Here is a 27998-nt window from a genome sequence, read left to right on the forward strand (position 1 = left end):
AAATTATTAATTCTTTTTTTTTATAAAAGACTTCCCGAATTTTTAGTTTCTTATGCATTTCTCTGTACAAATATCTTCATCATATCTATTCAATAGTTCGAAAATGTTTTTTTTTTATTTCGTTTGTTTTTATTTTTTGTGCCTTACTGCGTTTTATACTTACTTGTCTGTGCTATAATTTGGGTAGAAAAAATGTAATAAATTACATAAATTATGTTCATAACATGTCTAAATTAATTTTATAATTTCAACTAATTTCGGTGTTTTGATTTCTACGATCCTTAGAAAATATTTAAATTTAAAGATGTCAACAAATATATTTCAAAGTCAAATTAGGAAAATTCATGTCAGCAGTTCAGCACTTTCCCTAATTTTGTTCGAATATGTTAATAACTAACTGGAACATGCAGAAAAAAAGTAAAAAGTAATGAACAGATCTCAGGCTTTTTGTTCAGAATTTAATTTTTTTTTTTTTATTAAAAACGTATTTTCCCCTTTGTTTCTTGTCAGTTTAAATTTGTTTATTTGAGTGAAAGGAGGCGATAATCAAGTAATTAACCCTAATTTTAAGTTCCCTGATTTTAAAAAGGTTAAAGATTGAGACTAAAACTGAGATATATATAGATTTTCAAGGTTAAACTGGGAATTTTCAAAACTCCAAAAAAATAATTTGAGAGCAAAGTGGCTCTTATTCTAGCTTGTTTCAATCATTTCTCAAGATTTTTTCGGGTTCTCTAAAATAATTCTTTAACCATGAAATGAAATACGAATTAACAATCGGTTTTTTTAGAAATTGTATTTTACATGCAGTTTACAACTTTGCTTACAGTGTACATATGCAGTGTAAGCTTACAGAGTACATACTGTGTGTATATTTAATTCAAAGAAAATTTTATAAACTTTCTAAAAAATGTTTGTGAATGGCAAAATTTCTTTAATTCCATGCAAAAATACGATGCAAAATTTTTTCAGAAAATTTGAGAAAACAATTTGAAGAAATCTTTTCTTAGAATTTTATTTTTATTTTTTTCTGTAAAATTTCAAAAATATATTTTCGATGCAAAACTTCATTGAAAAGAAAGAACCCTCGGATGTAAAGAGCTACCCAGAAAGGATGCTACTTTATGACGACATAAACTTTAAAACTAAAATATTTGAAAGATTAATTTTGTGTTATGCGTCGAAGAGAGTCTTTAAAGGGACTGTACGTGTAATTTCAAGTGACCCTCCATGCAAAGTTAGCAATGCTCGATTCACATAGGTACCCTTGAAACATTTATATAATCGATGATATGGAAGATATTGTCGTTTTTCTAGGTTTAAGAGTGTTTAAAACTAATAATTCCAAAATGTTTTCAGGCAGTAGAAATGAGCAAGTCACTTCTGTAGAGAAATCGCATTTTAAAATGATGCAGTTTTTAAGGGAACCGATGTAAATCGTCCATTGCCGTCTTTAAATGGAAGGTCCCTTGAAACTACTCTCACAGCCCCTTTAAAATGTAAATTAACTGAGGAAACAAAGAAAGAAACGATTGTGAAGTGTTTCATGAATTATTAAATGTAAAGTAAACTCAGTGACGTCATTATTCTTTCGTATTGGACAGTTTTTCTCTAGGTCTAAGCCTTTTCAACCTTCATATGAGCAAAAATGATTTAGATATTCTTGCTTTCCTTTCTAAGAACTGATAATATTCAACCGTGGTTCCCTTGTAAAATTGATTTTCGGATTCATGCGATAAAACCACAAAAAAAGCTAACAGAATTTTAAACTATTTTAGCTAGAAAAACGACGATATCATCCTCATTGCTGTCATGTTACCAGTCCCTTTAAGACTCACTTCATCTAAAAAAATAATAATTTCCTTGAAAACTCCAGGAATAAAACTTTTAAAAAAAAATTTTAAAACAAAAAAAACTATTGTTAGATTTTCTCCAAATATTTGTGAGGCCACTTTTGCTTCATTGAATAATTTGAACAAAAATTCATTTTTATTGAATTAATTTTAATTCTAAAATTAATTTTACAAAAGAGTTGAAGATTTAAATATAGTTTGGAGAGGAAAATCTTGTAAAGTTGGGGCCGGGACAAGAGAAAGATGAAGACATCAAGATGTAACAAGAAGATAAAAGGGAAAATACAGGTTCCAAAGAATCCTGAAGCCGAATTTAAAGAATTTAAACCGCGTCACTGAACCGACAAAAACCGGTTCCAATTGAGCGCCGGCGCAAATCTCGAAACATTGAATTCAATTTCAATTAAAGCCAATCATGTTTTTGCCGCGTTATTCTTGAGACGTGGCTCAAATTCTTTAAATTCGACCTATGTGCTCCGAACTTAAATTTTTAATATTTTCAACATCAATTTTAAATTTTTAGAAATTTTTATCTTTAATGAATGAAAAGATAAGTTGGTATAAAGTTAGCCCAGACAATTTGTAGAATATACTAATATTAACTTTTTCTTGAGCAAACTTAATTTCTTTTTTTAATTTTAAAAAAGAAATTCTGACAAAGAAATGAAGAGAATGCATGAACAAAAATGGAAAAAAGATTTTAAGAATTGATTTAAAGAGTAAACAGTAAGAAAAGAGAATTAAAAAATGATATAAAGAGAAAACAGGATGAATAGAGAATAGAGATAAAAGAAAACATAAAAAATGGATTAGTTGACAAGAGAAAATATATCATTAATGATATTTACATATTTGGCTTATAGAGATAAAGAGAAAACAGTGAGAAGGGATCGATAATAAAGATGAAGAGAAGCCAAAAAAGAAGATATGGAAAACATATTTGGCGAATAGAGATAAAGAGAAAACAGTGAGAAGGGATCGATAATAAAGATGAAGAGAAGCCAAGAAAGAAGATATGGAATACATATTTGAAGAATAGAGATAAAGAAAAAACAGTGAGAAGGGATCAATAAAAAGTGAAATAAAGAGAATACAGGATGAAAGAGGGTACAAAAGAGATAGAGTATAGGATATGGAGGTAAAAAGAATCGAAGAGGAAAGAGAACTAAAGAATACATATTTAACACATGTAGAGATCAAAAGAAAAAAAGAAAAAGAGAGAAGAAAGATGAAGTGAAAACAGAGACTAAAGAAGAGAGAGATGAAGAGAACACTGGCTAGAAGAGAAAAACGGTATGGAGATAAAGAGAAGAAAGATAAAGGAGAAATAGAGATTAAAGAGAAAATAGTGTGATAAAAAGAGAATACAGAAAAAAAACAATGACGGCATACAGATAAAAAGAAGACCAGAGAAAAGAAAAAATAAAGAATGCACATTTGACGAAAAAAAATTTATTGCAAAGGAGAAGAAAGAATAAATGTCATAAAACCCGACTATATAGAAGAGATTAAAAAGTTATAGATTATGGTATTAAAGAAAATACAAAGAAAAAAATATGAAAAAAAGCCAATGAGGAGAAATAAAAGAAGCCATCAATGACGTATAGAGATAAAGAGAAAACAGTGAGAAGAGAGACGAACGGTGACGGAATTGAGATGAGGAGATGACAAGAGAGGAGAAAGGTGTCTCATCAGAGTTATTATTGTTGTTTAAACTGAGCTAGAGGACAGGCTAGGATAGAATTGATAGAAGAGAGAGAATAATAAGAGAGATGAGAGAAAGAGAGAGAGAGAGAGCTAGGAATGTACGTAACTTTACGAGAACTTTAACCTCTCAGCTCTCAGTAAACATCGAACAGCTCTATGATAAGTGCAGATTAAATTTAATAAAAACTAAAAATATTTTTTTGCAATGACATTTGGGGAACTTTTTTTTACAAAATTTCAAATTTGGTTCAAATTTTTAAGTCTAGACAAGAGTTCTTCTATTTAATTCTAAATCAATGCGATATTACCATTCGAAAATAAGTTTTTGATAAATTATTTGACAGAAATTTTCACATGTGAACTCTATGAAAGAGAACTAATCATTTTTGTTATACAAGTTGTTCAACAACAAAAAACTAGCAATGGATCCGTAAGTTTCAAAAGAAATGGAAGATAGTAAATATACGTTTGAACGTCGTATGATAAAGAATTTTTATGATATTAACAAATATTTAAACTATTGATGTTTTATTTCTGGAAAATGGAAAAAAATTCAGAATTTCAAAGAATCGAATTGAATTATTAAGTCAGATAAAATGCATATCTCACGATCAACCGAACTTTCCTAAAAGAGTAATTTTTGTCGATAATCTAAAGATATTATAGCTTGTAGGAACCCAGCTTTGTCTGTAAACTAAACTTCCTCTAAAAAAGTCAACCCAGTCAATTTAAAATGTTCAAAGATATAAGAACATTCCCGTGGTTCTAAAGATTTCCCCAATAAGAATTTGAGCCTGATTTAGGATCAGATAAACCGAGATATTTCTACTTTATATACATATATAGATCTTTTGTATTTTCTATATTATACTTCTTTGGCGGGAAATCTATTTTTAAATATAAATACAATAAATAAATATATAGTTTACGCTATGTTTGACAGATTTTGAATGAGAGACGAAATATGGCAGAAAATATTCCGATACAGATGGCACTTCCTTGTAGTTCATTTTACATGGATTCTATACGATACGATACAGACGGCACTTCGTTGTAGTTCATTTTACGTGGATTCTATATGATACGATACAGACGATATTTCGTTGTAGTTAATTTTACGTGGATTCTATACGATACGATACAGACGGCACTTCGTTGTAGTTCATTTTACGTGGATTCTATATGATACGATACAGACGATATTTCGTTGTAGTTAATTTTACGTGGATTCTATACGATACGACACAGACGGCACTTTGTTGTAGTTCATTTTACATGGATTCTATACGACACGATACAGACGGTACTTCGTTGTAGTTCATTTGACATGGATTCTATACGATACGATACAGACGGTACTATGTTGTAGTTCATTTTACTTGGGTTCTATACGATACGATACAGACGGTACTTCGTTGTAGTTCATTTTACGTGGATTCTATACGATACGATACATTGCCAGTCTTTATGGTTGGATTATATATCTATATCTTTGCAACCTGATAGTGTAGATCCTTGATATTTCAAACTTTGATTATTTGATCAAACATACTTTATAGTTCTACAACAAAGATATTGCAAAGATATAGGGATTAGAAAAGCAGAGTTTGTGTCAAAGACTCAATATTTTCCTGTGGTGGAAAAAAATATTGTTTTTAATATAGAAACTGAGAGCTCACTTTTATAATATTGAATATCTTTTAAAGAGCAGTTCAGAAAAAAATAGAAAAGAACTCATTTAATTTTTAATATTTAATGAAGTTTTATTCAAGAAATGTAATTGCGTTAAACTGAAACGGAATGTTTTGCAGAAAGAATGTCTAAGCTAAAGCCAGGGAAAAGATCAAGAAGATCAACTCAAAACCTCGAGTTTGCGGAATCTCGAAGATCAACACAAAACTTCGAGTCTGCAGAATCTCGAAGATCAACACAAAACTTCGAGTCTCCAGAATCTCGAAGATCAATACAAAACCTCGAGTTTGTAGAATCTCGAAGATCAACACAAAACTTCGAGTCTGCAGAATCTCGAAGATCAATACAAAACCTCGAGTTTGTAGAATCTCGAAGATCAACACAAAACCTCGAGTTTGCAGAATCTCAAAGATCAACACAAAACCTCGAGTTTGCAGAATCTCGGAGATCAACACAAAATCTCGAGTTGGCAGAATCTCGAAGATCAACACAAAACCTCAAGTTTGTAGAATCGCGAAGATCAACGCAAAACCTCGAGTTTGCCGAAACTCGAAGATCATCTCGATCCCTCCTTGAGTCTTCATTTTCTCCTCGAGAACAGGAAAAAATGTTCTTCAAAGATATATCCCTCCCTTCTCCTGGTAGCTACCAGAGTAGGTAATATCTTAAATTGTTTATCGTTGCCTGCAATTAAAGATTTAAAAAGTTTTTATTGTGCCAATAATGTTAAATATATCGTCTTTGATCTCACGAGATTTCCTCCAGTCATTTCTGCAACAATAGAAAATAACAAAGTTTTAAAGAGAAATACTTCTTAATCTGACAAAGTATACAAGGGTTCTGTTGGGAATCAAATATATCACCTCTACAATATTTTGGGTAAAGCATTTTACTCCCTTTAGATTTTTTCAGTTTACCAATATCAAATTGGTTTCTGATTTCAATTATCAAATTTTCAAAATTTGCAATTAATTAATACAAAATGCATTTTTTTAAATTAACAATTTCTCCAATATCATTATCGTACAATGAATAAAACTATAAAATGTAATTGTTTGGCATAAATTCTAAAAAAGATGCATTTATTTTCTAGAGGTGAAATGAATGACGGGAAACTAGCTCCTGTAGGATATACTCAGAGTATTCCTCTCAACCTTCAAGCACACAGTACTGGCCGGAGAAGTTCATGTTTCAACTTCCTTCCTTCCAAAGATCACGAACTACGAAGATCTGACCTCAACTTGACCTCCCCACCCCTACTAGACCACCAGACCAGTAGCTCTGCCAGGGTTCAAGGTAGGGCTGGGCAAAGTTCCGTTAACGAAAAGGATGTTTTCGAAAATTATCGAACGGCAAAAACCGTTAATTTTTAAACCGTTAACGAAACGGATTATCAGCTCTGAAAAATTAATGGGTGAAAACGAAAACTAAACGAATGGGGTTTTAATTTGTTATTTTTTCTGCTAAAATTGCATGAAACTTACAACAACAACAAAAATATTGAGTTCGTTAACTGATGGTAACTTAAAAAAAAACGGAAAATACCATAAACGAAACAAATTTTCAGTTCCTATCTCTAAAAATAACGGCTACATGATAATTTTCTTTTTTTAACGGTTGGAACTAGCCGTTAAACGAAACGGCTAGAAAAAGTTTGAACGTGCCCAGCCGTGGTTCAAGGTACACCGCGCTCCAGGAGTAGTTTACAGTTGTCTGAAAATATCTCCTCCTTCCAACTGTGGACGAATACAGATTCATCTCTAGTACCAACCTGGGATCCAATAAACTTGATGTACGTCAATACTCCTCAACAAGAAAAGGTATGAAACCTAATCAAACCTTTAGATCAACTATTTTTAAATGAAATACTTATACAAGTATATAAATGACAAATTTATCCCACTTTCTTTGCAACTTTTGGTGTAAACCTTTCGATGGCAAAGTTAAAAAAAAACAAATTCAGCGACATCAAGTGGAAAAAAAAATATAAGATAATAAGAATTTGAGGCGAGTAATCAGTTGCTCTGTGATTTTTTTAGAGAAAAGTTTTTTTCCTTGTTCTAACTTCCATTCCTGTGAATGATATTTCTCTCAACCAGTTATATATTTCATTGGTTGGAGTAAAAGTTGAGTAAGATAATGAAGAGGATGGATTAGTAGAATAGCAAATATAGATAATCTCTGACAAGTATAGTCTGAAAACCTTTTCGAACAAGATTACCAAAACTCAGAAATATTAAGACCAAAACTTGAACTTTATAGAGTGTTCCTCATCAACTGGAGATTACATCAATCTATTCATTGGGATTTTTAGGATTTTAAGGAAAATTTTTAGAGTTGTATAATCCATGTATTCACATACATCTAGCCTGCTATTATAATCCATGTATTCACATAGATCTAGACTGCTATTATAATCCATGTATTTACATAGATCTAGACTGTAATTATAATCCATGTATTCACATAGATCTAGCCTGCTATTATAATCCATGTGTTCACATAGATCTAGACTGCTATTATAATCCATGTATTCACATAGATCTAGACTGCTATTATTATCCATGTATTCACAAAGATCTAGACTGCTATTATAATCCATGTATTCACATAGATTTAGACTACTATTATAATCCATGTATTCACATATTTACATCTTATGAAAATTTGCATCAATAAAGACTTGAACTACCTTAAACTAAAGGGTCGCAACGCCTTGTCCTTTGATTTTACATCACTAAATCGCTTAAACTTTTTTGCAGCCCTAAACATATATATTTTAGTACTTGATTTTAGCTTTAGTTAAATAGGATTCCTTTTCGCAATAGTTTGGAATCATTGGATCATTTTCCAATATAATCATGAGATGCTATGTGGATTTCCTTGATTTATGAGACATATAAAGAAATAAGTTTTGTCATTCTTATATATTTGAAGCAATTGAAAATTAGATATGACGCAGCACCAGGGCTTCCTTCTTATCCTTTCAATTCCGCGAAGGAAAATGTTTAGTCAAAGTAATGTGCAAGTGCAAGACGTTGGTATGTTTTTTTTTTTGATAAAGGTAAGATAAATTGTCCTATCCCTATATCTTTATAACCCAATGTGGTAGTTTTTTGATATTTTTAGCTTTGAATATTGTTGGATAAAACAATTTAAATTTGAAACACCACCAGGTTGCAAAAAAGGGATTAGAAAATTTGAGTTTGTGACAAAGAATCAATTCCTTTTGTGGTGATTTTATCAATGTTTATTAATTATTATCATTCTGATCATGATCCTTTCTAAAATTACTATTGAGTGTATGCATGAGTTGTATAGTTTCTTATTGAAATATTTTAAGCAGTTGTGACTTTATACACTACTTGGTTTTACAAACGAAAAACCATGTTAAAAATTCCATCTTTGTATTAGATAATTTAAACTTGTAAACATGCTAACAAATTAAACTTGTTAAAATAAATTGATATAACAGAGAGCTCTGCAAAGAAATTAAATTAATGGTTAATGAATGAAAATTATTATAATTAAATAAAAGATATTTACAAGAATTATAAGCTTTATATTATCATGTTTCATTTTTCTAAAAAAAAGAGATTTTTTTTTGTCCCCAGGATCGGGTTGTTACGATCAAATCTCGGATTTTTTTCTATTGCGAAAGTTTGGTGTTGTCTGGGTTTTTATATTGATCTACCAGGGGTTGTAATCTGGCAGCACATTCATCCATCCACGCTTCACTCATTCTGAGAAGAGGGTTGACAAGATTCCAGCTGCCTAAGATTCTTCTAAGGCCTGAGAATATAGAGTGCAGGAATCCTTCTGATATACTGGAATGAGGCCCGGGTTCCACTGATAGGAAACATCACACTCATTGCTCCATAACATCTCTAAGCCCGGATTGGATACCCCCAGGTACCTATAGCTGGCAACCAAAGACTTTCCCTGCTTGTCCACCATTCCTCTCTTCATCATCATTCACTTAGATCAATCCCACTTGAAGCTTCGTTCTTGTTGAGTAGAAATCCACCCTCTCTGTCCTCCTACATCCGTCAGGTGGTCATAACTGCTTAACCAGATGTCGGCTTCAGATGTTTTTGAAACCACAGGTTTGTGTGGAGTACGGGAATCGAACCCGTGAACACCAGTCTGGACACCAATCCAGATACTGGCTGTGGACAAGTGTGCTTAACTTCAGTGATCTAACGAGAACTGGTGTCACAAACTCTCCACCCCACCCCACAATGTTTCATTTTTCTAATATAAGATTTAGGGGTTGAATGAAAATTTGTACATAATTACAGAAACCAAATACTTCAGTTTCAGTAGAAATAAATATTTCCATTTACTGTTTAGCGCCGATTAAAGGATTTATCTCTAGTTGTATGATGAGTATAGATAGAAAGATAGATGTTACCGCCAAGCAATTTCTATTGGTTCAGAATATACATCAAACACTTGACTGAACCCTGATTGGATCAGGCGCTAATGGAATCGACATACAAGTGTGCACATAAAACCATAGCAACCCAACCCCCTCTAGTTTTCAGGTTATCCCAGCAGTCCCCCCCCTGACATTACTTAAATTTGTAACTTTGCTGGGGAAGTTCACAGTTTGAAATATTAAAGGTCTACGTTCTACAACACCAGGTTGCAAAGATATACATTTTGTGACGAGTAATCAATTATTTTAACTTTAAGGATCCTGGTATACCGTTAGATGTTTACTACCAGCATCTATCTATAGTACCTGACGTGGTCCTGGAGCTACCCTCAGATAGTGATTCATCCAGGTTTAATTTATACTTAAAGAGACTGGAGACAGAACTCTATAATGTAGCAAGTCTAATCAACAACGAGATTCGGAATTAAGAATAAAAGAGATATTTATGTATTCTTCTTTGATTAAAAGCGACTTGCGGATTTATGCCACAGAACAAATGGAGGAAATTGTTAAATAATATGTAGTAGCTTTTTTGAAAAGATAATTGGAAATACGGGGAAAAGGGGTAAAGTGAAGAAAAAAATTGTTTTTTATTCGTCACAGATCTTTTTTTAGGATTTGGCTCGGATTCCTGTAGTAATAAGTCATGAAAAAATCCTTTTAAATAAAAAACTTTGTCAAAATTTTTCAATAATGTAAAAAAAGAATATTCTCATGATTGTGAATTGTAACAGGCCCCATGCAACAAATAGATTAATAATTACAATTTTTATTCTAAAACTTCTTAAAAATGATACGGAGGTATATTTTACTGTTATTAACTTCTAAAACTAACCTTATCGTATTTAGAGGATTTGTAAGAATATCTAAAATAAAGTTTAATTATCTGGAAAAATATGAAAATATTTTCTTAAAATTTGGTTCGAAAATAATTCCTGAAAATATTTTGGTTAAATGCTATCCAAATATTTATTGTTTCAACAAATAGAGGAAATATTAAAAATTTTACAGCGATACAACTATTTGTGGTGTAAAACATTTTAAAGGGACTATTCAAATATTTGAAATTAAAAATACGATGAGCTGAAAAATATTGTTTGACTTTTTGGCTATAAATAGTAAATACCTTTTTCTAACTTTTGAACAAATTATGACACTTTCGAATCCCTGATATTTACATTGCAACCTTTAAACCATGGTTGCAATGTTAGATTGCAACAGTCTGTGATTGCAACCCTAGGGATGCAATCCAGTTAATTGCAGGTTTACAACTCAGAAAACAAAAATATGTGCCACAAAACTAAATACATTGTTCAGTTTTTAAAACCTGAAAAAGGTAGATTTTGATTTAAATTAAATTAAGATTTGATTAAAAGTTGAAAAAATTACATAACACTTCTAGGGAAGCCACGGCAATATAATATTCCCTCCTATATTAATTGCATCCCAAGATTGCTTCCTTATACTGAAGAGATAGATAGTTATTACCTGATCATCAATATAATATTCCCTCCTATATTAATTGCATCCCAAGATTGCTTCCCTATATACTGAAGAGATAGATAGTTATTACCTGATCACCAATAACAATAAAGTGGGTAAAATATGAGAAGAAACAAGTTTTTTTATTCTCAGTGTTAACATCATCTCTTAACTAATCCTGACGAAAATATTTTCTTGATAACAGAAAATATTTTCTTGATAACAGAAAATATTTTCTTGATAACAGAAAATATTTTCTTGATAACAGAAAATATTTTCTTGATAACAGAAAATATTTTCTTGATAACAGAAAATATTTTCTTGATAACAGAAAATATTTTCTTGATAACAGAAAATATTTTCTTGATAACAGAAAATATTTTCTTGATAACAGAAAATATTTTCTTGATAACAGAAAATATTTTCTTGATAACAGAAAATATTTTCTTGATAACAGAAAATATTTTCTTGATAACAGAAAATATTTTCTTGATAACAGAAAATATTTTCTTGATAACAGAAAATATTTTCTTGATAACAGAAAATATTTTCTTGATAACAGAAAATATTTTCTTGATAACAGAAAATATTTTCTTGATAACAGAAAATATTTTCTTGATAACAGAAAATATTTTCTTGATAACAGAAAATATTTTCTTGATAACAGAAAATATTTTCTTGATAACAGAAAATATTTTCTTGATAACAGAAAATATTTTCTTGATAACAGAAAATATTTTCTTGATAACAGAAAATATTTTCCTGATAACAGAAAATATTTTCTTGATAACATCAGAAAACTTTTAATAATTAAAACAAAGCTTACAACATTTATTCAAGATTTTTTTTTCAATTCTCCAATCTCCACTACCCTCACTACCTCCGGCTTTTTAAAATCTTAATATCAACATTTATTCAATTATTTTTTTTTTCGATTTCAAACTACCACCGACTGTTGAAATCTTTTTATCAACATTTATTCAAGATTTGTTTTCCAATTCCCCACTACCCCCCTACCCCTGACTTTTTAAAATCTTAATATCAACATTTTTTCAAGGATTTTTTTTTTAATTCTCCACTACCCTCACTACCTCCGACTTTTTGAAATCTTAATATCAACGTTTTTTCAAGGATTTTTTTAAAATTTCAAAATTTAAATTTAAAATTTTAAAAGTTTAAAATTTAAATTATTACTACTTTAACTACCTTATATTTATTTGACATAAAGCTATTGTGAAAAATAAGGTATTTTATACATAAAGGGGAGGTCGTCCCCCTGGAAAAATTAGGCGCGCAATTAGAGAGAACTCCAGGAGGGGGACATTATTGACAGAATTGGATAGTTATAGTTATAATTTGATATATCGCAAGCGCAAGCCTCACGACCCTGCACTAGCTATATTTTCATGATTAATTGTTCTTTACTGTGAAGACGACCCAGCCATACATCTATGAGTACATGGTCCGCCTGGTCCCAGCAGTCTAGCAGGAACACTAGCAGGTACAGTACACCAGGCACAGTACACCAAGTACAGTACACCAGGTACAGTACACCAGGTACAGTACACCAGGTACAGTACACCAGGTACAGTGCACCAGGTACAGTACACCAGGTACACTACACCAGGTACAGTACACCAGGAACACTACACCAGGTACAGTACACCAGGTACAGTACACCAGGCACAGTACACCAAGTACAGTGCATCAGGTACACTACACCAGGTACAGTACACCAGGTACACTACACCAGGTTCAGTGCACCAGGTACAGTACACCAGGTACAGTACACCAGATACAGTACACCAGGTACAGTACACCAGGTACAGTACACCAGGTACAGAACACCAGGTACAGAACACCAGGTACAGAACACCAGGTACAGTACACCAGGTACAGTACCGAAAATTGAAAGATAGACTCTGCTACCCCTTTCTTAGTCCATGAAGCCTGTAGCGATCACAAAGTTTGAGTAGCCAAACTGACGACATTTGTTTTAGCTTATACATTAAATATTATTGGTAAATGTAAAATGTAGCTAGACAAATAAAGGTTTCATTTGAGCTGATCCAGTACATCTCAACACCTTTATAAGTTATCTTATTTCCAAGAAATTCCAAAACCCTGGAGAATGAAATTGTACACCAATAATAAAGGGATTTTTAATGCAATCGCTAAAGAACAGCGAACGGGATTCCAAATTATTTTGATTTAAAGTGTGCATTTTCAAGAAACCTGGACTTAGATTTGTATAAATAGTCTATTTCTGATTGGAGGGGCCTGACCTTCTAGGGCAAAATTTAATGGAAAAATCATTCCGTCATCAGAGTGTTTAATTTCCATTACAGTTAAATCTAGAATATAGGATGTTTTCGAATGATTAAGAAAATAAAAAAATTACGTTTAAATCAAAGAGAATAGAAAATATATTAGAGGGGAATTTAGAGAATCTCTCAGTATGAATTTTTTCAGTCCCTTTCAGCCTGAAAGGGAGTTCAAGCGTACAAATCATGTAAATGTTCACAAATTATATGCAGTAGAGTACATTATAATACAGTATTTTCCCTAGACTATTCATTTCAATTTTGAATTTTTTAAAGCTGTTAAATAAACTTTATAATGAATTAGGTGAATAAAAAACATCAATTGATTTAAAGTTATAACGGAAAATCATCGTTTGTAAAGTAAAAGGCATAGAGTCTATGTGAAATGATCATTGGTCAATTATGAAACCTTTCATAATTTGGTTTTCTTTTAACATTAATTTTAGATTTTTCTATAAAAGGATATTCCAGGGCCCAAAAGGTTATATAGCATAAATATGCGAAGTACACCTGCAGTATGGAAACAGTACAACAAAATGGCCGTTTTACACTTTTTTCTAGTAAATTCCCCTCTAACATATATTCTATTCTCTTTGGTTTAAATATATTGGAAGGAAAAATTGAGTAAAATGTCACTAGAAACATATTCCAAGTAAATTTAAAGCTGAGAACATTTTACAATGATTTACCAAAAAAAATTGTTTTTAATCAAAAATATATTTTTCAGAACTAAAATGATAAAATGTTCTTGACGATTTTTCAAAGAATTAGTATAAATAAAAAGTCAAGGACATTCTTTTATATGATTTTAAAGATGTAATAGAATATTTTCAAGAATGATTTTCCGTTCTCAAGTTGAAGGAATAAGAAAATATTCATGTCATACTAAAATTTGAAAAATGTCATATTAAGACCATAATCATTCAATTTATTTATTTAAAATTTTGAAAGAAATTTATAGGAAAAACGTAGAAATATTTGAGTTTGTAATCCTAATGCTAGTTTAAGATACAAAACCTTTGAAACTCTGACTTCTGAAGATTGTAGTGATAAGTAAAACTATGACTTAAAATGAACACGCACCTCTGACCCTTCAGTAAAAGTAAATTCAACCTAAAGTCTGACCGCGTCAACCGTGTCTGCTTCATTTACCCACTGACCGGTCGATACAGTACAAACTGGGACCGGAAAAGTTGACCCGGCTTGGAAATTCAATTGTATTGCGGCTGCCCGTGTGAAGATCTTCGAGATTCGTAATACATTTTGCTTTCTATAATTCTTTTTAAAACAAAGTTTGAAGAAAAAATTAAGTTTACAGTTTACACTATACACATACTGTCATGTATGTATAAAGTAGTAATCTCTGTTTTTATGTCCGATTATAGCTCAGGAACCTCTTAACCGATTTGCCTCAAATTTTGATTTGGGAATTTGGTATAACCACGGGAATGTTCTTTGCATGGTTAACAAGGCCTTTGTTAAATAGCTTGACTCTTATAAAAAACTTAGTTACGAGGCAAAGCTGGGTTCCCAAGCTAGTCTATGTAATAAACATTAAACAAGACATTCGTGTATATATATATATAAACATGTTGCCCATAGCTGGCCAAACGGCTGAACCGATTGGGCTGAATTTTTTTGTGGACACTAATTTTTTTACGGGCAACGCCGTGCCCTTCTGCTAGTAATTTATAACTCCTAAGAAATATTTGTCTTATCCTGAATTGGTGTTTTAATTATTGTTGATTTGTTCTCAAATAGCATCAAAAAGAATAAATCAGTTTGACCAGATTTGTGTAATCTAACTTAAAATAAAATTAATATGCAGTGAAGCCTATTTTGCAGGAGAAATACCCAAGCCTCAATATTTGACTCGATCAATCCGAGGACGGACCGACGATCCTCCGACTGCGGAGATCTGGCGGCTTCTCTTCTCAACGTACCTAATCTGCAGAGGTAAACACACGGAGTAGGAAGACGGGGAAATGAATTAGAACTTATTTCGACTTATAGCGTGATCACTCTGCTGAATCTTATAAAAGTCGTCTTTTTCTTTTAACATATAGAATATACAGAAAACAGAACGTTAGTTTTCTTAATTATATGAAATTGGTTTTAATTCGATGTAGAGAAGTGAAAACCTCTATTGATAAAAAAACCACCTATAAAGATTTACTTTTCTCAATGGAGGACCGTGAGCAAAGCATGTATTCATAAAATAAACTGTGTAAGGGAAAAAATTTATCTTTTTAACTAAAAGAAAGGGTAAAGACGACAATTATTTTTTAACCTTCATCTCTTTTTAGATCCAGGTCCCGGGGATCAAGCTTGCCAGGATTAGAGTCTCCAAGCCTATACAGGAAACTTTCTTCCTAAATTATCAATTTTTTTAAAATCTGAAATTTCATAAAACAATTAGAAAAAAAATTGACTTTCTTTAAAGATTCAAAGGTTCTCTTAAAACATTTCTCAAGGAAACTATATCTTCGAATCCTAATATATCTTAATATTTGCAATCTTTTCGTTGCAACTTCTCTACAGAGATTATAGCATTGACAAGAACAAATATAGTTAATATTTGCAATCTTTTCGTTGCAACTTCTCTACAGAGACTATAGCATTGACGAGAACAAATAATGTTAATATTTGTCCAATTTTAGATAGAAATTAACAAATGAAACTTGATAGTTTGGAAGACGGATAATATATTGAGTTGTCCATTAACCCTATTCCTGCTGGCACACTGCCTGAATGACTACTTTTTCCTGTAACAAACGAAATCTTTGTTTGATCCACTTTCAGTTGTCAGATTTGATAATTTTAAGCTTTTTGGAAAGCCCATGACATGACAAAGAACGGATGGCACAAGTTTTGCAAATATTTTTTTGCTAATTATTTGCATACAACATGTCAAAAGAAATTTGCACTATTTTAGTTTTTCTTAATAACACATTATGTTATTTAAAATTTTGCAAAAATGTTTGCTTATTTGAAATAGCATGGTTAAGGGCGTTTCAAAAATGCATATTTTTTCATTTTTTGGACACTTTTTTGCAAACATTTTGCTATTTTTTTCCGATTTTAAAAGTAGAGCAGAGGAGCTTCCCGATAATGTATCTTTTGTCATATTTGGACACAAAAATGGGATTAAGTCAAATTGACCCCCCCCCCCCCAGCGTATCCTGGTTTTTATTTTACTTGAATAATATTCCTTTAAGTATAAGTTTTGCAATATTCTGTTCTATTCATGCAGATTTAAACTTTTTTTATTTGAAAACAAATCAATGATGTAGTTATTGACTTTGAAAGGCAAAAAAGACAAAACTGACAGAATTGGAAATAACTTTAAATGAGGTTTTTTCTCTTTAATCATTAAAGCAATTGGTAGTCTCATATTAACGGGATAAGGTTAGACATTATGTACAGGGTAATTGCACAGACTAAATGAGGGGCATTAAGGTCAAAATGTACATTTGTAAAAGAGGACTCACTCCTTATTGCAGATACAATGGATTACATTAAATGAATATGAACTTTTCAACAAGAGTGCAATTTCAGAATTCGGAATTTTCTCTTGACTGAAATGGTACAAATGTTATCCATTTCCTATCTTGCCAGGATTAAAAATCCTGGAAAGTCGTAGAAAAGTTTCAGTTCAGGGATGTAATTGTCAATTTTCAGAAAAAAAGATAATCTATTTTAAAGATAATTTTTAGTTTGATAAAGGTTTCACATCGATCAATACAGACGGAGGTTCACTTAAGATTGTATGCAATCCCATTATAAATTACATAACAAGAAAGAGTTATTTAGATCCAGGAATTTTTCAATATCTGGAGGCAAAATCATAAATAAAGGGGATTCATTCCAGACAAGATCTAACTGTTCATCCAGAGCACCCAGGTATACTCATCCTATACCCATCCAGGTATGCTCATCCATACTTATCCATTCAGGTATACTCATCCTATATCCATCCCGGTATACTCATCCCTACTTTTCCATTCAGGTATACTCATCCCATATCCATCCAGGTATACTATCCATCCAGGTATACTCATCCCTACTTATTCATACAGGTATTCTCATCCATACTTATCCATCCAGGTATACTCATCCATAATTACCTATCCAGGTATACTAATCCTATATCCATCCAGGTATATTCATCCATACTTATCCATCCAGATATATTTCATCCATACTTATCCATCTATGTATATCATCCATATTATCCATCCAGATACACTTCATCCATACATATCCAGCCAGGTATACTCATCCACACTGATTTATACAGGTATACTAATCCATCCTTATCCATCCAGGTTTACTCATCCATACTTATCCATCCAGGTATAGTCATCCATTCTTATCCATCAGGTATACTTATCCATATTCATCCATCTAGGCATACTCATCCTATACTTATCTATCCAGGTATAATTCATCCATAATTTTCCATCCAGGTAATCTCATCCATACTTATCCATCCAGGCATGTACGTATATGTTCATCAATATGTATCCATCTATATATATTATATACATATATTTTTCACAACTTATTTTGTAGACCTATTTGAGTTGTGTTTGTAATGCGACATTTGTTCATTTGGAAGTTGACATTCTAGTTTTTTTCCAGGGGCGGGGCGGGGCTAAATTGTTTTCTTCTTCTAAGGGACTCAGCACCCTTTTGGGCCTAAACACGCCCTGAAAATCATTGATACAGAACGGGGGACCGTGCCAACAATGACCCCCCCCCCCCTCCCTCCCTGTATACACCCCTTGTATTTTTCTGTATATATTTTTGATTTTTGACATTTAATGGACTCCATGGACAACGGTGAAAATCAGTTTAGAAGAGATTAATAACATTTATTTGTCTAGTTGTGAATGCCTTGACTTTGGGTCTCGTCGTTCCTCTTCAAAATCAAGGTAACAAATCAATTTTGAAAGTATTAACTTAATTTACGCAGAATGAATGTCGTCTTCATTCTTTCTTAACAGTAGTTTAAAATTACAAAATGCAAAGCTGTATATTTGATCTGTACATGGCGAGAAAACTCTTCGTAATATAAAGGACAGTTAAGAGACATTGTTCTGAATAAAAGTAAAAAACGTTACTTTATCGTTTCGTTATTTATTGATATTCAAAACTAACAAACTGATAGTTTTGAACTTTTGATAAATAAAACGTTTTAGTGCTTTCGTCGTTGACAAAACGATTAGTTCGTTTTCAGGACAGTATTGGTTTGAGTTTTGTATCTAGTAAATTATGTTTGTATTAAGATAACACGGAGATATATCTATGCTTTAAATGCTTTAAATACATGAATTACTGATTGTTAGAATAAGTTAGCCCTAAAAGCAGAAAAAACATCGAGGAAAGTAATGATATTTCCTAAATATGAATTTTCAAAAGTTTTGTAATTTTTGTTTCTTTTGTATACCCCTTCAAAACTTTTTTATAGATACGGTAGATTTCACTTAACTAGCCTCTATAGACTCTAGAGACGGATTGCATTTGCTATTGATATTTGATATTCACAATATAAAACTATATAATATCATATTTTTTTGTTGGGAAAATAAAAGAATTCTAACAATCAGTTTTTAATGCAAGATTTGAGACCAAAAACTACTAAAGGAATGGAGTCTTTGCCACAAACTCAAATAGTCTAATCCCTATATATTTGCTAAATTACGGTGTAAACCTTTGATATTACATACTTAAATTATTTAATACAACTTAATTCTACAGTTGAAATATCTAAAGTTCATGACATTGGGTTTCATAGGTATAGGAATTAGAAAATCAGAGTTTGTGGCAATGACTCCATGTTCGGAAATGAATTTTATGTTAAGGAGTCCTTCAGTAGCCTCCAGTACAGAGTCAGTTTTCAGCCAAGCCAGCTACACAAGTCCAAACAGTCTGAACAGTCCCATTAGTCCAGCCACCGTCAACAGTCCAAACAGTCCGGCCAGTGTCAGTACACCGAATAGTCCCGTACGACCGCCCAGAAAAAATCGTCCCGGACTTTCAGGATCAGATACGCATAGTCTTAACTCAAGAAACTCCAGCATCGAAACCTGGTGATAACAGATTTAAGAAAAACATTTTAAAATAAAATCTTAACCAACTAAATTTATTTATTATTCGAATATTTATTTTTAGTCCGTACCTACCCTTGATGTACAGAATTGTTGTACTGGGTTCTGGTCAGGTACAGTTGCACTACACTTGCACTTATTTTTATTCATAAATATTTCATGATTATCACGCTAAAGGGGGTTAATTGTTTCTTATAAAAAACGTAATTATTACATTTTATACTATTGTATATTTTGCAAAATAGAAAAATAAAACTTTTTATAAATTGTAATTTCTTGTTTAGGTTGGGAAATCTTCAATAATATCTCAGTTCCTCACCTCAGATCATGTGGACACTTTTGCTTCAGTTGGTAATTTGATACAGTGAGAACCAGATAAATATGGAATATTACTTTAAGATTTAATTTATGACTTTAAATACTCCAAAGAACATAATATTTCAGTGTAAATTTATAAATTACAAATTCAAATATTTTCTTTGTGACAACATCAAAATGTTTTTTAATTGTCATTTTTTCCTAGAAGATACGATAGAGAAGGAAGTTGTAATCAATGTTGATGGAAAAGAGAGCCATCTTATCTTTATAGATTATCCTCATGGAGAAATACAGGTAGAGAAGACGACATTTATCAATGGCTTACAATTTCAAATAAAAGTTTTTAACTCTGATAATTTATCCATTGTTTCTTACAAGTAAGATAAATGTCACTTTTGCAGAGAAATTAAAAATGAAAATAAACAGTTTAAAAAAAAACATAGATATCTAATTCATACTCGATCAGACAAAGGTTTTAGGGGTACCGTTGTAAATTGGGAATTGCCATGATTTGTAAAAGAAGACGATATTATATTATATTAAAGGTTGAAGATCTACTTGAGCTGGAGACCCCTGATGGTATTCTTGCTGTGTTAGCTGTAGATGATGATGAATCTCTGACTGAGGTTGAAAATATTCTGAAATATCTGAAATATAAACAGTTCCTGGAAACACAGGTAGGTCACAGATAAAACTTATACAGCCGGCTACCTATACAGCCGGCTACCTATAACAGACTTCAGAGACGACTGTACGGAATTTGTTCGATCATTGTTCTTAGATTCATGGTTTCCTAAGACCATGGCATGGGAGGGGGGGTCTAATCAGAGCTAGTACATCCTGGCTGTTTAGTGTTTAGAAATAAACTCCACCAAGTTTTGATCTCATTTAATTGGTGAAAGGAATTGAGTCTTTGCCACAAACTTTAAATTTATAATCCCTATATCTTTGGTAGACCTTATATATTTCAAACTATGAATTCTGTTTCATTAAAAAATTTAAGTTTGAAATATCAAAACTTTACATCATAAGTTTGTAAGATACGGGATTAGAAAATATGAGTTTGTTTTAAAGACTCAATGCCTTTTTATCAAAAGCTTTATGTAGATTATACGTTGGGGGGGGGGGGGGGGGCGCTCCAGTATTAAAAAAGTATCATAAGAGATAAAATCTTGATTGTGCATACAAGCAATTTTGCAGAATTTTCAAAAAGATTATTCAAAATTCCAAATTGGTCAATTTTTATTAATATCTTCCAATAAAACAATTCTACATCTTTGCTTGAAAATTAAACCTTTATTGTAAAAATACATTTGTAATAAAATGTCCTTTTATTCTACTTTCGAAATTTTTTACAGTTTCATGATTATTATTTTTCATTAAAAAGCTTGTTTCCATTAACTTACCTTTATCCTTATTTCTTAGTTTTATTCTTACTTTATTATTGTTGGTTTTTTGTTTACTGCTTTTGAAGATTTGTATAGAATAATCTTTAATTTTCTATTTTCTCCCCAGGCTTGTATCGTAGTTGGGAACAAGATAGACTTAGTTCGGAGTAGGACGGTTTCAACTTCAGGAACAGATATTATAACTAACTTTAACTCAATCTTTCAAAGAAACTATAAAGGAACTAAACACTTGCGACAAGTTTGAAAGGGATTTTTTTTGCCAAAATCTCAATATTTGTAATCCCTATATCTTTGCAACCTGATGGTGTAAACTTTGATATATTAAACTTAGACTATTTGATCTAACAGAATTTATAATTCCTATATAATCTTCACTAGTAATCATTCAAATCGCTTATTAAGTGAAATGGATCTGTTTACACTGTACAATTTCTGTATCTCACGCTCATTGGACTATAGTTAGAATTTGAATCTTACAGTCGACTTTCTATTCCAGAGTTTTCTGGTTATCACTATATGAAAAATGTTTTTGAAATTTCAAAGATTGTATTAGAAAAGAAGATAATAGAGTTTGTGGCAAGTGTTCAGTTCTATAAATATCTAAACAAAACTACAAAGCTTGGTCCAAAATTATTAAAGCTACGAGTTTTCACTTTTTATGTTTGGGCGCTTTTCGTTTGTTTGTCGTATCCAATAAAAGCGACTAAATTAACCGAATTTAATGAATTTGAGCCCCGTTGCAAATCCGCCCAAAACCAGTTTTAAATTGGGCGCCAGCTTAAATCTTGAAACATTGAATACAATTTTAAGTGGAACCAACCATATTTGAGCCGCGTCTCAAATTTAAGCGCGGCTCAAATTTTTAAAAATCGGCCTCTGGTTCAAACTTTTTATGGCAACTCCCATGACCGCAAGGAAGGTTTATGAACGATAAAATTGAAAAATTTTGCCAGAACAAAAATGTCGACTTTTGAAAATTCACCAATTTAAACCGAAAAATCCGCGAAAAATATTGTTTATCGGAGTAAGATAAAAAAAATGGTGACTTGAAAAGCAACAGTTAAAAAGTAAAAACTTTACTAGAAAAAAAAGAGACCCGAAGTTCCCGATTTAGCATTATTTTTATAACTTTTCAGAGACCGACTTTAATGAATTTGAGTTCAGTCTTAAATCCGCCAAAAACCAGTTCTAATGAGCGCCGGCTTAAATTGAAACATTGAATACAATTCTAAGTGGAACCAACCATATTTGAGCCGAGTCTTAAATTTAAGCCGCGACTCAAATTCTGTATGTATAAAGTTAAACTGAATGCAAATCTTTATATCTATAAGATCTGAATTACAAAAGCTAAACCTATATAAAATATTCGTCTTTTAACATTTGATTGTATCTACTCCTACTTTGCAAAGGTCGAAGACAATGTATACTTGAATATTGCCCAGACAGGGTGGTAAAATAAAAATATTATATATAACTAGCTGAATATTATATATAACTAGCTGAATATTATATATAACTAGCTGAATATTATAAATAACTAGCTGAATATTATAAATAACTAGCTGAATATTATAAATAACTAGCTGAATATTATAAATAACTAGCTGAATATTATATATAACTAGCTGAATATTATAAATAACTAGCTGAATATTATATATAACTAGCTGAATATTATATATAACTAGCTAAGTATTATATATAACTAGCTGAATATTATATATAACTAGCTGAAGTTTGAAAAAAAATAGAAAAATGATACATATTGAAATAATTTATTTTTACCCCCTGTAAAAATTTCAGCCAATTTGCCCAACCGTTAGGACTGCCGTAGCTGACATTTAATATATATATAAATATGAGGGAAGAGGTTTTTATATAGATGATTTCAATTACGGAATAGATTTGTAATAACCGTATTTTTTCCGATGTTTCTATTAAAAAATATAAATAAAACGTTTATACAGAAATATATTTTTTTTTGCGCTGGAATCGATCGACTTCATTTTTATGTATGTCCCGTATATTCTCATTATTATAAATTTTTTTCAGAATCCTCATTATAATTCTTATTATTTGGTAAAGAATTTAATTCGGTTTCTTCCTTTATGAGTTACTTCCATTATTTTTGTTTTGTTTATTAGAATAGGATCAAAAAAAGGTTGACTTGAAAATCTATAAAATTTTAGTATCGTTTGAAAGTTTAAAAGATTTGAATCATCTAACTTCAAAGATATAGGGATTAAAAAATTAGAATTTGATGCGAGAAATAAATTTTTTTCCTGACACAGTTGGGTCTAACTAACAGACAATACAACGTCGAAAATGCCATGGTATTTAAAAATACTTATATCAATTTTCTTAAACTGCAGTCATTAGAACTAATTTAAGCGATTATAAACTACCTTGATTACTCCAAAAAAAATTAGCTGATCCCGGTTTGCTTATGCATTCCATGCACGCCGGGAAACGTGATTTAAAGAAACGGTTATGAAATGAAAATAGAAATCTCACCAGATAGAAGTCAAATATTGTATCCTTCATGTTTCCGTTCCATCAACATTTATTTTATTAAACAATTGACTATAGCGGGAAAAAAATTGATTTTAAAAATAAAGCTGCTCTTTTTCAAAAAGTCAAAACGATAACTTTGTTTACAAAATTACAAGAAACTATTGTAACTGATCAAAAATACCTGAACAAAATTAAAAGAAACTAGTGTAACTGATCAAAAAAACATGAACAAAATTACGAGAAACTAGTGTAACTGATCAAAAATACCTGAACAAAATTACAAGAAACTATATAGTGTAACTGATCAAAAATACCTGATCAAAATTACAAGAAACTAGTGTAACTGATCAAAAATACCTGAACAAAATTACAAGAAACTAGTGTAACTGATCAAAAATACCTGAACAAAATTACAAGAAACTTGTATAACTGATCAAAAATACCTGAACAAAATTACAAGAAACCAGTGTAACTGATGAAAAAGAAATGTCGTCTTTTTTATTCTTGAAACCTTACGATAAAGTTTAATAGGATCATTTTTATAATGTTTAGGGGGCCCAACAAACGGAAATTATTATTGGAAATAATTGATGAATCGTATCCTTGAACATTTTAACTAATCAAGGATGACGGAGTTATCCTTATTTCTCAATAGAAACACTGTGATTATGTACAGGGTTACCCACTGTAATGACGACCTATAACTCTTAGAGCATGACGATTTGATTTTGATTTTCGGATTTAGAAAAAAAGCTCGTTTTGGCCTGCAAGGAACCATGAATGTAAGAAAAAGGAGTAAATAAATTCTGTATAGTCGTCTCTGAAGTGTCATTCTTTGTGGGTAACCCTGATGTACGTTTACAAGCTGATTTATATATCATAAATATAAATACTTTTAAGAGATAAACACACGGAGTTCTCTGTTGTCGATTAAAGGTTTGAAGCGTACCATTGTAAATCGAGCATTCCCCCCTTTGTATTGAGAACCAAATGAAATTAAGCGTCCCTTAAAGATACCAAGTGGGCTGCATGAGAAAGCAAGAATCGGGTTAGTAGTTTTCTTTATGGTTCGATTCCCCCAAAGTTCTGCAATTAAATGGAAAAACGATACGGAAGTCTTAGGGTTTTATATTAGATGGCATGCATGGTAACAATATGCAGAAAGTCTATCTCAAGGTTGTATATAAGGTTTGATACCCAGGATGCGCTCCAATGTAGTTAAATGTCGTCCAGTGTATCTAACCTTTTTATACCACCTTGGTCCATCTAAACCTACTATTCTTTCCAATATACCTATCATCTAACTAACTTTTGGCAGCGATTTGATTAATCTGTTAAACTTAAACATCTTTTAGTCCAAATTCCTTGATTTACAAAATTAAATTTTTACTAAATCCTTGGAATACTATAGCTAATATTCCCAACCTAATCCTATTCTTCTTAACTTCTCCTAGTCTGTTTCTACCTAACCAACCCTATTTTGCTATATCCTAACTTCAACTGAACCTATTTCGCCTTAACTTAAAACAACTCCATTCTTCCTAACTGCACCTAATCCGTTTCTTCCTAGCAGCCAAACCTAGTTCGTTTCTTCCTAACTTGACCTAGTTCTGTTTTTATCTAACTTAACCTCACAGAAAGGGGTTAAAAAACACTTCAAAATTTTTTCTCTCAAAGGCTTTATTATCATCCAATCACAATGGAATTAGTATCACAATCTCTGTAAGATGTCAGGACTACATGGTTAAATTACAAAAATTGGTCTATCCCGCTCTGAACGACCACAAAAAAAGCCTTTTACAAAGCTGAGGGAGGTCCACAGAACTGACTTAAAAATGATAAAAATCAGTTTTAACGTATTCAATATAACCTTAAAACTCTAAAAAGCTGTGCTAGTAACCAGATTACATGTTCAGGTTGGAGCTAATATGGCCAAACAACAATTTGGAGTATACTGTAAACCCACCATTTCCAAGCAAATACAGATCCAGTTCATTCACTTCTCCTTCAACATGGAAAACAGCAGCGGTGGAACCATTACTGTCAGCGGATGGGACCAAGTTTTATTTTAAGGAAGAATGCAAGTTATTATTCTACTGTTTTTCCATGTGTAAATCAAATCTAACGTACCTGGTTCTTGAGGGTTAGCTTACTGGACAGACGAACCTCTAAACAGCCACCACAGCCAGCCTCAGCAATAGGTTCAATCAAGGTTTGGTTTACACCTGACAATGTCCAAGATATTTTTCAATGTCTGTGATATTAATTAAATTATGATCGAATAATAATCAAGCCCATAGAGAGAAAAAAGTGTGAAGTGTTTTTCATTCGACACCCTTTAGTACCTCAAAAAAGTACTCGCAGTCCGGTTACATTATTTTTGCATTATGTAATTTTCATTGGTGCCCTTTAGAATGTACTCAATAATATGAACTAGGAATATATATACTTATATATATATATATATATATATATATACAGGTAGGTATATTTCCCTATTATATATCTATACACATCATGCTGCTGATAAATGTCAAACATGAAACACAATGTCCAGCAATAACCTAACTATAAAAACAATAGAAAAGGTTCTAGACTTATTTTAAGAAGACCTATACAAATATATATATTAATGCAATACTCAGGTTGGAAATAAAAGGATTTGGGTCAAATTAAGAAGAAATAGGAAAAAAGCACTATATGAGAAAACAGAAAAAGGAATAAGGAGGGAGGAGATCATACCAGGGCCGGGAGAAGGAAGAAGGAGGTCATATTAGGAAGAAGGAAGTTGGAGGCCATACTAGGGAGAAGGAAGGAGGAGATCATACTAGGGAGAAGGAAGAAGGAGGTCATATTAGGAAGAAGGAAGTTGGAGGTCATACTAGGGAGAAGGAAGGAGGAGATCACACTAGGAAGAAGGAAGCTAGGAGGAGGAGGAGATCACACTAGGAAGAAGGAAGGAGAAGGTCATACTAGGGAGAAGGAAGGATGAGGTCACACTAGAAAGAAGGAAGGAGGAGGTCATACTAGGGAAAAGGAAGGAGGAGGTCATAATAGGGAGAAGGAAGGAGGAGGTCACACTTGGAAAGAAGAAGGAGGTCAAACTAGGAAGAAGGAAGGAGGAGGTCATTCCAGGGAGAAGGAAGGAAGAGGTCATACTTGGAAACAGAAAGGAGGTCAAACTAGGCAGAAGGAAGGAGGAGGTCATACTAGGGGGAAGGAGGGATGAGGTCACGCTAGAAAGAAGGAAGGAGGAGGTCATACTAGGGATTGGAAAAGGAAGAAGGAATTCATACTAGGGAAAAGGAAGGAGGAGGTCATACTTGGAAAGATGAAGGAGGTCAAACTAGGAAGAAGGAAGGAGGAGGGTCATACTAGGGGGAAGGAAGAAGGAGGTCAAACTAAGGAGAAGGAAGGAGGAGGTCTTGCTAGGGAGGACAGCCGGCAGATAATGGTTTGGCATCTTTCAGCATCTTTGTCTTTTTCTTAAATAAAATAAATGAAAGATTCGCACTGGCGTGATAGTTTTACCAAGTTGAGGTAGGTTTAACTATTCAGAGTCCAGTGGAATTTTAAGTATTTTAGAATCAAACCATACATACATTATGTATTTATAAAATAGTAATCTCTATTTGTCTGTTTGTTTAGCTAAGCAAAGCTGGGTTCCCAAGCTAGTAGTGTATATATATGTAACAAATGCCTTACTCCAGTTATAACCTTCTGTATTCTCAAGTATCTATCAATCGAGATACAACCTCTGAATCCGTCAGTATGTATCGTACAGATACAACTCGTTCTAGAACTCCACGTTCTACAATAATTCCTAGGTCTGGATCACGGCAGATGTACAACACTCTCTGTATTCTCAAGTTTGTAAACCGGATACAACTCAATTCTGTATTCTGAAGTTAGTAACAACTCTCTTTTTTTCTACAGATAAAACACTCTCTGTATTCTCAAGTTAGTATCCCTGATACAACTCAATTCTCAAGTTAGTATCCCTGATACAACTCTCTTTATGCTCAAGTGTGTATCAATCCAGATACAACACTTTTTGTATTCTCAAGTTAGTATCCCTGATACAAGTCTTTTCATCTCAAGTATGTATCCTGATACAGCTCTCTTTCATGATCAAGTAAGTATCA

The 27998-nt window shown here is 32.0% G+C and overlaps 2 protein-coding genes across 2 annotated transcripts; both read left to right on the plus strand.

Annotated features, from left to right (window-relative positions):
- Positions 1-5376: 5376 nt before the first annotated feature.
- LOC111708216 (uncharacterized) lies at positions 5377-15875 on the plus strand. Its single transcript, XM_023481539.1, has 7 exons — positions 5377-5909; positions 6346-6548; positions 6933-7072; positions 9951-10042; positions 12608-12676; positions 15345-15455; positions 15806-15875. The coding sequence occupies exons 1-7, from the start codon at positions 5377-5379 to the stop codon at positions 15873-15875; spliced, it is 1218 nt and encodes a 405-aa protein (XP_023337307.1).
- Positions 15876-17258: 1383 nt separating this feature from the next.
- On the plus strand, positions 17259-27343 carry LOC111708217 (uncharacterized). Its single transcript, XM_023481540.1, has 11 exons — positions 17259-17402; positions 18389-18436; positions 19367-19594; positions 19677-19725; positions 19897-19963; positions 20136-20224; positions 20476-20607; positions 21446-21577; positions 25770-25913; positions 26579-26819; positions 27153-27343. Exons 1-11 carry the CDS (start codon positions 17269-17271, stop codon positions 27341-27343), a joined length of 1455 nt encoding a protein of 484 aa, XP_023337308.1. The 5' UTR covers positions 17259-17268.
- The last annotated feature ends 655 nt before the right edge of the window (positions 27344-27998 follow it).

This window comes from Eurytemora carolleeae, unplaced genomic scaffold (genome assembly GCF_000591075.1).
Source record: "Eurytemora carolleeae unplaced genomic scaffold, Eaff_2.0 scaffold834, whole genome shotgun sequence".
NCBI lineage: Eukaryota > Metazoa > Arthropoda > Copepoda > Calanoida > Temoridae > Eurytemora > Eurytemora carolleeae.